The following is a 15,149-nucleotide window of genomic DNA, read 5'->3' on the forward strand; positions in this document are numbered from 1 at the left end:
GCTAAAAATGTACAACAAAGAAAATGTTAAAAAATTAGTTCAGAAAGAAGGAAAATGTCCCTAAATGGTCAGGGAAATAGGAAGGAATAAATGAGAAGGAATATATATGTGGGTGAGTGGATACAAAGGACCAGATTGTCAAATCTGTCTCACACAAAACACAGATTATATCCAGTGTCAGGCTTTACAAATAATTTTTAAAATATGGGCAAGTAAGACCTGCAGACAAATCCGGGAGAAGACTGGGACATTAAAGGCAGCTGCTTCGGTCTTTCCTTCCCTGTATCAGACATGTACTCTCTGGCCTGGGGTAGACAAAATCTTTAAGTAAGGTACATGGGTTATTAACTCACATAGTAAGGAGCCCCTCTGTGTGTACCAGACTGCTCTCTACTTCTTCTAAGTCTCTTAATTGCCTGTGTCTTTGAAATTATTAATGAAGCTCAATAGTGGGTAATTTTGGGTAACCTGGTTTGTGTGGAGGCTGATTTGACAATATATTAGCTCAGAGTGGTGCTATGAGGAAGACTATTGTACCGATCCATGAATCACAAAGGCTAAGGCACACTTAGGCCAGAAAAGGAGGGGACAAAAAAATACGAGTACAACCCACTGAATGGGAGAACATACTCCTGATACACCTGACAATGGGTTAATGTCCAAAATTTATAAAGAACTTATGAAATTCAACACCAAAAAAATAATACAATCCAATTAAAAAATGAGCACAGGACCTGAACAGACACTTCTCCAAAGAGGACACATAAATGGCCAACAGACATATGAAAAGTTGCTCAATTACTAATCATCAGGGAAATGTAAATTAAAACCACAATGAAATATCACTCACACCTGTCAGAATGGATATCATCAATAAATCAACAAACAAGTGCTGGTGAGGTTGTGGAGAAAAGGGAACACTTTTGCACTGGTGGTGGGAATGCAGACTAGTGCAGCCACTGTGGAAAGCAGTATGGAGATACCTCAAGAAATTAAAAATGGAACTGCTTTATGACACAGCGATTCCACTTCTGAGAATTTACTTGAAGAAAACCAAAACACTAATTCAAAGGAACATAAGCACCCCTATGTTCATTGCAGCATTATTTACAATCACCAAGATATGGAAGTAGCACAAGTGTCCATCAGTAGATGAGTAAAACAACTATAGGACATTTACACAATGGAATATTACTCAGTCGTTAAAAAAGAAAATTTTAACACTTTGTGACAGCATGGATGAACCTGGAGAACATTATGGTAAGTGAATTAAGCCAGAGAAAGACAAATACCGTATGATTTCACTCATATGTGGAATTTCTGAACGAACTGGGCTAACAGGCAAAATACAGACACATAGAGAGCAGCAGACTGACAGCTTGGGGGTAGGTTAGGGGGTGGAGAGATCGCGCAAAAAGAAAAAAGGACTCATGGACATGGACAACAGTGTGGTGACTGGGGGAGGGGAAGTGTGGAATAAGGGGGGGAAATGGTAATGGAAAATTCAATAAAAAATATGAGGAGGATCTAATCTTTGATTAAATGCTTACATATTTTTGGTAGGAAATGGCAAAACTTAAGCTCAGAAAAGTTGGCTTCTGGCTTAATAGAGAGTAGTAGGTAGAGAGGAATATAATGAAAAATTCCATTCTCTGGCTGTTACTAGTGTTTCTAAATGCCAGCCCTTTCAGAGAGGAGAGGATGGCAAGAGAAAAGACTTAAAAACAGCTTTTTCCTCTCACTGGAAGGCTTATAAAGCTACCTTGGAAGATACAATATTCACTTAGAAAGCAATGAACTTAAGGCTATGGGTTACCCCAAAGACAATACAGGCAGGTGGAGGACAAGGTCAGAGGACTCCCGAGTGCTGAGAGTATTTTGTGAAAGAGACAGGACATTTTATAGGAAGAAAAGCCTGATGAATCATTGTTGCCATGGTACAATCAGGAGGATACATCACTTATTTTACAGATGAGTAGAAAGAATTACTTGGGCTGATGATAGATCCCTAAGTGGCTGTGACTAGATGCTTGCAGATGGTATGACAATTAAACTGCTACAGTGAGTAAAAGCTGGGCTGCAGTATACCGACCCCAAGAGGGGTCATTGCCCTTCCCTCTCCCCAACGCGTAAGCAGAATAGTCCTCTGAAGCAGCAGGCGTGCTCTGAGTACAGGTGACCTTAGACTGATTTTATAAAAATGTAATTTAATGCTATTGATAAAGATGATGATAGTGAAGGAAATCAGGGACTCCTCATTCTTGAGCACTTTGTGTAACAAAGAGAATAATCAGAAGGCAGCATCTGATTGTCTTTTTCAATTACCAAAAATGGGACTGCATGATGTTTTTGACATATAAAAGAAAGAGGGTATCAACATGAGAAAAGACAGAGGGAGGAAACAAAACCCAGGCCACTGAGAGGGAGTAGTGTAGATGGCTTTTGAAAAAAATAGCACGGAAAAAAAGGAATTGGATGAGGTTTCTACTAAGGAATTATTAATGAGCTTGGTAGAGGATGGTTCAAATCCTGGTAGTCACTAGGGTTTTCAAAGTCACTGCGGAAATTATTGCAGAAAACGAGATGCTGACCAAGGTCAGAAGGTAGACTGGGGAAAAAGTAGTTAAAATAGCAGACCCATGATTTATGCACAGCCTTTACTGGGGCACAGTCATTCCTTAGGTGAACTTTCCATTAAAAACAACTTAATGTCCTTGCATTGTCTGTGAGGAATACAGAAATATTAACAACACACTTTGCCATATTTTAATTTTTCAATGTCAAACGGTTTCATGTTCTTTATAGAAATAAAATAGGTTTGTATATTAAGTATTCAGCACCTTGATACTACTATTGTAATAACTTATTTATAGCTTATTTGAGATCTATATTCACAGACATCATTAGTAAACACTAGTTTGTTTCTTCATATCCAATTCTTTTTTAAAATATATTTGATTGATTATGCTATTACAGTTGTCCCAGTTTTGCCCCTTTTGTCCCCTCTGCCCAGTACCCCCCTTCCCTCCAGCAATTCCTGCATAGCTCACGCCCAAAGGTCATGCATGTAAGTCCTTGGACTTCTCTACATCCTATACTATTCTTGACCTCCCCTGTCTATTTTGTACCTACCAATTATGCTTCTCAATCCCTGCACCTTTTCCTCCATTCTCCTCTTCCCCCTCACAGCTGATAACCCTTCTAATGATCCCCATATCTAAGATTCTGTTCCTGATCTGGTTGTTTGCTTACTGAATTTTGCCATGTATAATGCACATTTTTTTGCCCAAATTTTGGAGGGAAAAAATAAGGATGTACATCATACATAGGTAGTACCTGAAATACTTTGTATCCGTTCTTGTGTTCTGTAATTCTTTGTTACATAAAATATTTTGTACCATAATATGTTCAAAAACAAATGGTAAAATTCCTTTATAATACAAAAAAACAAGTATCTAAATATAAATAAATAATTGAACTAAAAAGTAAAACAGAAGATTTTTTTCCTGAATGGGCAAAAATGTGGGTGCAAATTATACATGGCAAAATGTGGTAGTTCTTTTTTTTTAATTCAGTTGTTCATAGTTGTGACTTTGTTGCCATTTTAATATTCATTGTTTTGATCTTTTTCTTAAGTATCTTTAACATTTCACGTAATAATGGCTTTGTGAAGAGGAACTCTTTTCGCTTTACCTCATCTGGGAAGCACTGTCTCTGCCCTTCAATTTTAAATGACAGCTTTGCTGGATAATCTAAGTTGTAGGTCTTTGCTTCTCATCACTTTGAATACTTCCTATCAGTCCCTTCTAGCCTGCAAAGTTTCTTTTGAAAAATTAGCTGAGTCTTATGGGAACTCCTTTGTAGGTAATGGTCTACTTTTCCCTTGCTGCTTTTAAGCTTCTCTCTTTGGCATTTAAATTATGATGTGTCTTGGTGTGTTCCTCTTTGGGTCCACCTTGTTTGGGACTTTGTGTTTCCTGAAATTGTATGTCATTTCTTTCACAAAATTCGGGAAGTTTTCCTTCATTATTTTTTCAAATAAAGATTCAATTTCTTGTTCTTCTTCTCCTTCTGGCACCCTTAGTGATTCAAATGTTGGTACATTTAAAAACGTCCCAGAGGTTCCTAAGCCTATCCTTTTTATTATTATTATTTTTCCTGCTGTTCTGATTGAATGCTTTTTCCTTTTTTGTGTTCCAAATCACTGATGTGATTCTCAGCTTCATTCTCTCCATTTTTGGTTCTCTGTATATATTTTTCTTTATTTCACTTAGTTGTAACCTTCATTTCTTCCCTTTGAATACTTATGTTTTTGCCATACTTAATGGGTTCTTTGGGCAACCTAATCACCAGTGTTTTGAACTCTGCATCCAATAGGTTGGTTATCTCCATTTTGTTTAGTTCTTTCTCTGGGGTTTTGTTATGTTCTTTCATTTGGGCCATAGTTCTATGTCTCCTCATTTTGGCAGCCTCCTTGTCTGTTTCTGTGTATTAGGTAGAGCTGCTTTGACTCCCTGCCTTAGAAAAGGCACCTGTAAATTGTGTGGAGCACAGCTTTAGGTAATCGCCAGGATAGAGCAACCTGTTTCACTGCTTTGTGGCCGCTGGGGGGTGGGGGTGGGGGGACAGTTCGGAGAGGGGATAATGCCGCAATCTGGCTTCTGGAGGTTTGCGTGGCACTCGCCCCATTTCCAGTCACTTCACCCACTTCCCATATGCTACCAGTGTCCTTTCAGCTAGTGCCCTGGTGGTGAATCCCAGAGTGAGTAGGTTTGTGTATGTTCTAAGTCCACGTAGGCCCTTTAAGCCGACTCTCCCAAAAATCTGGCAGTTTCTTCCACTAGTTTTTAGAGTCAGAAGTTATGGGTATTTATTGCTCCAGTGCTAGAACCCTGGGCTGTAATCGCTGGCTCTCAAGGTATCCCTCACGATTTTTATCCACCACATGTGTGTATGGGACCACCCATTCCGCTGCCACCTCTGGGTGCCACACTGAGTCTCTGCACCTCTTAGCCCTTCTCCATGACTCTGCCCCTCCTACCGGTCTGGATGAATGTGGTTCTTTAAATCCTTGGTTATCAGATTTCTATACAGCTCTACTTTCTGACTGTTCTGGTTGTTACTTGTTTTGAGATATAGGTGTAATTCTCTCTGTGGTTGCAGGAGAAGCAAAGCGTGTCTACCTATGCCTCCATCTTGGCCAGAAGTGCATTTCCAGTTCTTACCCCTTTCTTTTTATTGCCTTGCTGTGCCTTCTAGGATATCCTTAACAGTGTTGATTAAGAGAGGTGACAGCAAGAATCCCTGTCCTGTTTCTGAACTTAAAGCGAATGCTTTTGATGTCTCCTTAAGATGTAGGCTGTAGGTTTTGTTTTTGTAGACACATCAAAAGGGATAGCATCTCACTGAGAAAGGGGAAATAGAGGTGGGTGGGACTTTAAAGTGCTGGGAATGTTCTATTTCTTATTAGTTATCCGTATTATAATGTTTCATGCACTTTTTAATAAGTGTGTAATATTTTCACACACAAGTTAAAAAAGGAAGGATCTTTGTATAATATGAGGTTTTTCCCAGGGAGATATTTAATGCAATTATTTCTAATGAAATTGGTATAACTGCTTACCTTTGACTGAAGTATTTATTAAGCCTGTAACAGTTACAAAAACCTCAAAGAAAATAAAAAGCAAGCTTCTTACAAAAGATAAATATTCCCATTGCCTAGAAATATCTTCAGAATGCTTACGCTGAAACAAGATGTGTTCTGTAAGAGGCCATCTGCTCAGGCTGTTTATTGTCTACTACAAGTCATAATCCTATTTGCATCAGTAATTACTTGTTCAAATATAAATATAGCAGAAAAGATTAAGATTTCAAAGAATACACAGAAAAAAATTACAAAGGCTATAATTCTCAGTAATTCTGTATTAAAACAGCTCAACACAGGTATCATTCACATAAATAACCTCTTTCATGAAACTATTCCTCTTAATCACCACCTGATATCTCATTTGTGAAAAAACTATATATTGTACTTACTGTTCTCAAGTAGCTTACTCACTAAAACTTACTTTAGCACAAAAGTATTTTAAATGAATTCTATCTCTGGAAACACCTATTTAAAAACTACCATAGCTTTAATTTACAGAAACATGAGATTGCAATTTTAAAAAAAGGTATTTTACATAAACCTCTTAACTAATCCAATAGGCACTGAAATGATCAAACCAACACTTCCCTATCTCATACCAAAATCAAAGTTTACAGTTCTTTATCCTCTGTCTTGTTAACACCAAAACATCTTTTTTCCCCCTTCCTTCTTCTTCTTCTTTTTTTTAATTTAAAAGGGAGGAAAGCTAGATAGGGACATCGATTTGGCTGCACTAAAGAGAATGAATGACAGAAAGCTGTGGGAGGCAAAGACAAAGAACAAATAAGTGAGCCAGTTACATGCAGATGCACTAATTCACATGAGAAATGTAAAAATGTGAATTAAGGTCTTCACAGAGTTACTGGGTAATGAAGCTATTCTATAAACCCAAAACTGTAGACGAAGGTAAACCAGGATGACAGCATATTTAAAGTAAACATGAAGATTCCTGATGAGCACCTGGTATCTGACATGGACTTATACCATGACTGGCCACAAAACAGGTATATGCTGCCTATGTGACCAGCTCTTTGAGAACTACGATCTCTAAGACTCAAGCTAACTTCCTTGGGTAGAGTCATCTAACATGTATCTCTGAAGGTCACAGGTAAAGAGAAAAGTACATCTGCTGTGACTCTTGCAAAAGAAAGAGTGATTACTTAGTAGTCTGTGCATGACTTCTTTACCAATGTGTGTCTTTTTCTTGCTGCTCCTGGACTATATCCTCTGCTGCAATAAACATGAGCTGTGAATACAACTTTTATTGAGTCATGTGAGTTCTAGCGAACAATGAACTAGTTAAGTAGTCGAGGGACCACTTAAGACAGGACCAGCGAGTTAACAGGAAATTATGGAGTTGGTAGGGTGGGAGGAGAAATCAATTTAGTTTCCTTGTAAGGTGTTTTGATCACATTCTTTAGAATTCTATGGTTCTGAGTAGCAAAATATTTTTTAACCATTTTAGCCTCATCAGCAGTTCAAAATTCTCTTCAGCTTTAGCTCACTAATCTATGTAATTTCTATTAAATTTAGAAAAAAATATAAAGGAACATGCCTTACTTCAAGAATTTTTCCTAATGTATTTTGTGATCTTGTTCCAAACTTTGTGTTGTGTGTGTATATAAACATACATATGTGTTTATATACTATCACTAATTTTAAAATCATTATGTTACTATATTTTTCTCAAAAAATTTTACTCACCATCTAGCACATGTATCAATTTGCTAGGTGTTAATTGTTTTCTCAAAAAAAATTAAGAAAATAAAGCTCCCATCCTAGAAACTAGAGGACACTTACATGAACGACCAAAATCTTCTCTAGGCTTTTCTAAATGTTTCATTTCTAACAGTATTCTAGACACAAGCTTTATAAAAGATTGCATCTTTAATGTCATACTGAGATTGAAAATACTGCATTGTAGCTATATGATGGATCAACCTTCTTATGAAAACTCCTCTGCAGTAACATTCAAAACTCTGAATAATGAGCTATTCCATGACTTAGTCAGTGAGAAACAAAAGGCAACCAGAGTAGTAATAAAAATATTACCAGAAGCTACTTCTGCTTCCTGAGCGTGAAAGTATAAAATTATCTGGCAATTGAATAGCTTTGTTATCCTTAGGTAAGTTTATGTTTCTGAAATGATCATTCATTGCAGAGTTCCAAGTATGACAGCAAGAATAAGACACAATTTTTCATTCCTTCACTGTATCGTATTGAGTTCTATCTGGCCCTGTCAGGGGCGTCCAATCTTGTGGTGTCTCTGCGCCACACTGGAATGTCTTGGGCCACACATTAAATACATTACGACATGTAATCACAAAAAAAAAACAACTCATAATATTTCAAGTAAATTTACAATTTTGTGTTGAGCACATTCACAGCCATCCTGGGCTTCATGCAGCCTGCAGGCTGCAGGTTGGACACCCCAAATACAACAAACTATTGAAGGCAACCAATACGTGCCCTCTAAGTAGTCAACTGGTGATACAGCACAGTCAGCTGACTGTAAGGATGGACTGTGGAGTCAGGCTGCTGGGAGCTAATCTTGGCTCCACTACAAATCAGAGTTACTTCTGTGAAATAAGATGAAACAAAACAATATAAAATAAAATGAATGCTATCACTATTCTTTTCCTTTTCTTCCATAAAAGAATTAAAATGAGAGCACATCTAGTCTTGCCTTGTAGAAATCAAAAATGATAAATTAATACATAAATGCATATGGTTTTTCATAAGATGAGAACTTCTAATAGAATTCTTATCATAATCTTACTATCAACATTAAATTTTTGATAATCTTCTAACAATCTGTTATGTGGGATATGGTACACATCTTTGTTTAGATGGCAATGCACAAGCAAGTGAGGATGCTCTTTATGGACCCCCAAAATAATATTGTACTTAATGATACTGTAAGAACTAGAAAAACAATTTTACTAGATTATGGAATTACATATATATACATACACACACACACACATGCATATTCTCCAATATGAAATTAATAACCACAAATCTGTATCTATGAAAAATCTAAGCAAGATCAATGTAATTTTTTTCATTAACATTAATTTGGTACTGGTTAATTAATAGTAACAGTACCTAACTTTTTTTCCTTTTAATCCTTGCCTGAGGATACACTTACTGAGTTTAGGAAGAAAGAAAGAAAGAGAAACAGTGATGTGAAAGAGAAATGTTGATCAGTTGCCTCCCGTATGCACCTAAACCAGGAATCAAACCCACAGCCTAGGTATGCACCCCGACCAGGAATTGAATCCACAGCCTTTCGGGGTATGGGACAATGTTCCAGCCAACGGAGCCACGCCAGCCAAGGCCAGCCACGAACTTTTGAATACCTACTACATGCCAGGGAGTATGCCGAAAATTTGTATGCACATTTTACTTACAACTTATTTACCTTACTTATAACCAGATGAGGTACTCGTTGTTATTTTTATTTTGACAGTGCAACAATTAAGGTTTCCAAAAGGTCAGATATAATTCGATCAAAGTTCAATAACTGATAAGTGGTAGAATGATGACTTGAAACCAAGCCTAACTCAAACCTTGTGCTTAACCACAAATCTATATTTTTATATTATGCTATAAAAATCTAAAAATTTAAACATTTTACATTATCATATTTAAACTTTATACTGCTCAGAAAAGATAAATGTTAATCGATTTTAAGAACAGAACTTAAGTACCAGTGGGAAGATCATTTAAATGTTACCACCACAAAAAAGAAATGGTAGTTATGTGACACAATGGAGGTATTAGATAATGCTATGGTGGGAATCGTTTTGCAATATATAAATGTATCAAAGCAACAGACCACACTTCAAACTCACATAGTACTGCATGGTAATCTCAATAAAGCTGGGGGGAAAAAAGAGTAGCTGAGAGGCCTCCTATTAATTATTTATTCTGGCAATTACTCCTAAGTTCCAAATGTAAGGTGCTTTTGTTAAGTACACCACTACAGAAATCCATTTCTAGAAGCTGCAGTTCAAATAAAGGCCTTTTTGCTAGGATATAAGCCAATCATAAAATCAATCACCTAACTTACCTCCTCAAAGAAAAGAGACTTTTTTTAGAATAAAATAAAGTTTTAATGGATAAACTAAATCCACTCTGCCTTGTTTGTACCCATTTTGGAATTTATTTATTTTAATTTGAAGGAGGCTAATATTGTCAAAAAAAAAAAAAGAAAAAGGAGAGAAACCCTGAGTCTTTAGTCTAATTGCTATTTGCTAAAAGAAATATTTTTGATATAAATATTTAGTTCTGTAGGGAGTCCTCTAACAATATTACCTCATGTGTCAATAATTTCTAATGTTATTCAATTAGCATACCTATAGTCATAATTGGAAAGTCAGAAAATTATATATAAAAATTTTCATAAATGAGAACTGTGAAAAGATTATTCACAGATGAAATATATCTAGCTCAATCCAACTTAAAATTTTATTATTTTAGAATAAATTTTTCCTAAAAGACAAATATCTTGAGTCAGCATTATATAACCATTAAAGACAAGATAGCTTGTTAATCATCAAACTTAAAAATAGTTTTAAATCAAGCCTTAAAATCCATCTACCTTATGATATCCATTGCCTGGTAAAGGATTTCAGATTGATCAACTCCAAGAACCTTCTTTGCCCCAGCTTTAGCAGCAAACATAGAGAGAATGCCGGTTCCACAACCAACGTCCAAAACTACCTGGTGTAATTAAAAAAAAAAGTTATTGAAAAGGTCTAACATTTTACAAACTTTACTAAGTATGGTAATTATTTCTATTTGGGGAAACTGAAGATAATCATTACAATGGGTTGTTTTAAATTTAAAAACAACGTATTTGGCCATAGCCTGTTGCACTCAGATGCCACAATGTAAATTTAAGAGATGTTTTATATGAAAAAAGAAACTTCTGTAGACTTCGTAATAGGAAAGTATTTTACATTCCCTATTATATGCATGCACTAATTTAGATTTAGTAATTCTAAATTTTAACAGAAATAAACTATCTCAAGTTCGAATGGCAGGAATTAAGCAGAATAGCCCGATTCAATACAATTTTTTAAAATGGTGATAAAGGAATCATGGATATAGAATATCATCACATTCCCTCCATTTCCAAAATTAAACATTAGCCCCAGCTGGTGTAGCTCAGTGATTTGAGTGCTGGCCTGCAACCAAAAAGTCACCAGTTCGATTTCCAGTCAGCGCACATGTTTGGGTTGCAGGCCAAGTCCCAGTTGGGGGAGCGCGAGAGGCAAAGAATTGATGTGTCTCTTGCACATCGATGTTTCTCTCCCTCTTTTTCTCTCTCCCTTCCCCTTTCTTTGAAAATAAATAAATAAAATCATAAAAAAAATAAGAAATTAAACATTCACCTTGCTATAGCAATACAGACACAATAAAAACACATTGGCTTCTAAAATTCAGTAACTTGAGAATTTAAGTTTTAAAAATGATACTCATCATTGGTGAAAATATTAAGAGAATTTTTATGCATACATTGGGTTGGCCAAAAAGTCTGTTTAATTTTTAATCCATAAAATAAAGATGCATTTTTCATTTTCACCAATAACTTTATTGATTTGGATATTTTGAGTATGTCAGCTACCTCCCACGTGGTATGTTGACTGTCCTCAATTAATGTCTCAATTTGATCACTATCAACTTCAACTGGTCTACCTAACTGTGGAGCATCATCCAACAAGAAATCTCCACAGGAAATTTCGCACACCACTTTTGACACATTTGATCAGTCCAGCACCTTCTCTCTACACTGCACAAATCATTTTTTCTCATGTCAGTCACATTTTTACTTTTCTTGAAATAATAAAGCATACAATGCTGAAAATGTTGCATATTTTCTTCCTTCTTCAATATTAAAATGGCTACACAAAAATTCACCAATTTTGGTGTTTTTTTTTAAATGCACATTTATATAACATCTGTCACAATACAACCTAACAAAATTGTTTCAAATGAAGTCACAGGCAACTATGCACTACTAGAGTCATCTTATGGGAAAAAACAAACAAACGTTTTTGGGCAATCCAATAGAATGCAATGTATGTTTTTCCTTTTTTACAAATGAAAGTATGTTTTACATACTGTGTTACATGTTGCTTTTTTTAATTTTAAAATATAGAGATCTTTCCATAACAGTTTATAGATAGGATTCCATATTATACCATAATCTAATGTGCCATAATCTACTGGTCTAGTTCTCTATCAATGGGCATTTAGATAGTGTTTGAAATTTTATATGACAATACTGTAAATAACCTCACATATAACCCCATTCACCCAGGAGTGACTCTATAGAATATATTCCTGAAAGTGAAAACACTGTGAAAATATTTTGTCAGAAAGTATATACATATTTATAACCCTAGATATAACCAAATTACCCCTCACAGGTCAATTCTGCTCATGAAGACTCAACTAGCAATGTGAAGGTGCCAATTTCCTCATACGTGAGACTAGCCCATGGAACTGATAATCAAACTTGAATTTCTGCCGATTTAGCAAATGCAAAATAATGATATACCAGTCTAGTTTTAACATGCATGTCTTTTATCATGAGATTTAACACCGTTTCATATGTTGTAGAGCTACTGTTAGGTCTTTTTTTATGTGATCTAATTATATCCTTTCTTGATTTTTCCACTGACTTACTATTCCTTTTTTAAAATCAATTTTATAATCAAATTCTTCTGACCAAATCTTATCATATAAGAGTTCTTTGTAAATCAGGGAGAATAGAACTCTATAATATTACTTGAAATGCTTTTTTCTCAGCATAGCTTTGTGTTTTGTTTCTGTTTACAGGGATTTTTGTTATGCAGAAATTCTTTCCTAACATACTTATTAATCTTTTCTTTTATGGCTTCTGGATTTGATCATAATTACAATGACCTTGCCCATGTTCTCTCCTATTTCATCCTCATACATTTCTTTCTAGTATATTTATGGTTTCATTAATACTTTGTTTTCCTATCATATATACAATAAGAGGTATGGTTCCAAATTTACTTCTGTTCAGAAAGCTAACCAATTGTCCCAACGTGTTATTATAAAGCCTGTGTTTCCCCCACTGGCTTGATATAGGACAGCTATGATCTTTATGTGTGTGTCCTCCCTCCCCTTAATATTTTCTATGTTGAAATCCTAACCCCCAAGGTGATAGTATTGGAAGCTGGGCTTTGAGGTAATTATATCACAAGGAAAGAATCCTCACAAATGGGATTAGCACTAACACCATCCAAGGTATAATCTTTTTCCCCAGGTAGTCCACTGCTAGAAATCTGTCTTATTATTGTACTCTCACACATATCAAAATATTTTTAATATTTTATATGCAATATTATTTCTAATATAACAAATTAAAATAACTTATGGACATTCTTATGTTGAATATATGAAGCATTAAAAGAATGTTAATAAAGAATTATCTCTAAGGAAAACTGCTGAGTGATGACAGCAAGAACAAAAGGATATGTATCATATACTCCAATTAGAGTGTGTGCTTTTTTTTGCAAGACTATCATGTATAATTTATATATATATAATTCTTATTTAATCCTCACTTGGCAAATAACGAAAGTGAGCTTCAGAGGGGGAAAGAAAGTAACAGACCCAGAATCATATAGCTAGTAATTTACAAAACTAGCATTCAAACATGGGTCAACTGCTTCTAAAGGCTATTTTAAATTACTATTTTTAATTGTATCTTAATTATTTATTACACCTAGCTCAGAATTGGGTAAGTGAGGAAATAAACTGAAACTTGATAGAATCAAAGAGTTACAAATATTAACAGAATAAACACTTAAAAATTATAAAGGAATTTAATTTACTTTTCTTAAAAAAAAGAAAAAAGTGAATTTTAACTATAGTTAATAATCAAAAACATAAAAAAGGCACCTTACTGCGAATTTCTTCAACGAACCACAAATGGAAATTAATTATGAGTGGGTGATAACACAATTAAATGCCACTCAAAGTTAAATTTAATCTGAGAAACCATATGGCCTCCACAGGAACTTTGTGAGATGAAACAATATTGAGAAAGGAATGAAGGGAAGGTGGCAGGAAAGGAGGGATGAACAGACAAGGGAAGGAATACACTTTTAAGTATAAGCACCTTTTAGAAAAATTAACCTCTTCCTGCACTACATAGTATGATATAGAAGCTAGTGTTATTATAATGAAGTTTGTCTACCTAATAGAGATAAAAGCAAACACAATGGTAATAAAACAGGAAAGCATTATTTCACATATTTTAGAAAGAATTATATGTAAATAACTTTGTGAACATATTCTATAATATAAATAGAAATTATATGACATACACACACACACATATAAAAAATAGTGTGACTTAACATGTAACTAATGGATCCCACCCTAATTATTCATTCTATTTCAGCACAGCACTGTTTAAAGTGAAGTGGCACAGGGTTACGGACATTAGACTAGGAATAAAACCCCTCAGGTTTGTTCATTTTTAATGGCCTGTTTTAGGGCAAGTCAATTACCCTATTGGTTTCAAGTTTCCTCATGTGTAAAATGGAAATAAATACTTGCCTGAACCTAATTACAGGAATATTGTATAGCAACAATGAGACATGTTTGAAAGCTATCTATAAATTATCAAATACTATTTAAATATATGGTAGCATATTTTCTAAATGTGTACCCATAGTGAAATAAAGTATGCCAAATTATTTAAAAATATAAAAACTCTAGATTATTTAGTATTCTTAATCACAGAGAATTATATCCTGAATATGCTTTAAGGAGTTAGAAATTGATATATGTAATATTTTGTACTATATTTTTGAGAAACTGTAAATGTCAAGCAAAGAACTAAGGAATATACTCCCAACTTATTAATAAGCCCTTTTCTGACTTTGGCAGATTTAATATTCTCAGTAGGAGAAGAAAAGAGAATACAAAATAATGATAAACATTCTAAGTTTTCTGAGGTCATGTATTTTGTCTAAAAATGTAAAACATATACATTTCTATAATACTATTACAAATAAAACAAGCAGAAAGTGACTATGCATAAAGTTTATGAACCCAGTAAGATGCGCTCCATACACATGGAAATATTCTGATTACTTAATTTCTTAATAATTAACATTATGATTACTCATACTAGTGTTGTTTCCGTATTTTCTTAGATATTATATGACAAAATCTATTCAGGAGCACATTGGAAAGAAGCTTCTAACTTACTTTCACTTAAATTCTTATGCATATCAAAAAGTATTAGGAAAAGATAACTCAAAGAAAGGCAGTGATGGTGTTTTTAGTAACAAAAATCATTGACGTTTTAAAGTACCTAGGAATGAATTTAACCAAGGAGGAAAAAGACCTGTACTCAGAAAACTACAGAACACTGGAGAACGAAATTAAGGAAGATACAAATAAATGGAAGCATATACTGTGTTCATGGACTGGAAGAATTAAC

The 15,149-nt window shown here is 34.7% G+C and overlaps 1 protein-coding gene across 1 annotated transcript in view; it reads right to left on the bottom strand.

Annotated features, from left to right (window-relative positions):
- PRMT3 (protein arginine methyltransferase 3) overlaps window positions 1-15,149 on the bottom strand; it is a 100,207-nt gene that overhangs the window by 68,471 nt on the left and 16,587 nt on the right. The window contains exon 9 of the mRNA XM_054585998.1: window positions 10,254-10,375. Within this exon, the coding sequence (XP_054441973.1) occupies window positions 10,254-10,375 (122 nt within the window). The remainder of the gene's footprint in view (window positions 1-10,253; window positions 10,376-15,149) is intronic.

The sequence above is a fragment of the Pteronotus mesoamericanus genome, unplaced genomic scaffold, assembly GCF_021234165.1.
Source record: "Pteronotus mesoamericanus isolate MK-2021 breed Mesoamerican mustached bat unplaced genomic scaffold, CSHL_Meso_final contig_90, whole genome shotgun sequence".
NCBI classification, from domain to species: domain Eukaryota; kingdom Metazoa; phylum Chordata; class Mammalia; order Chiroptera; family Mormoopidae; genus Pteronotus; species Pteronotus mesoamericanus.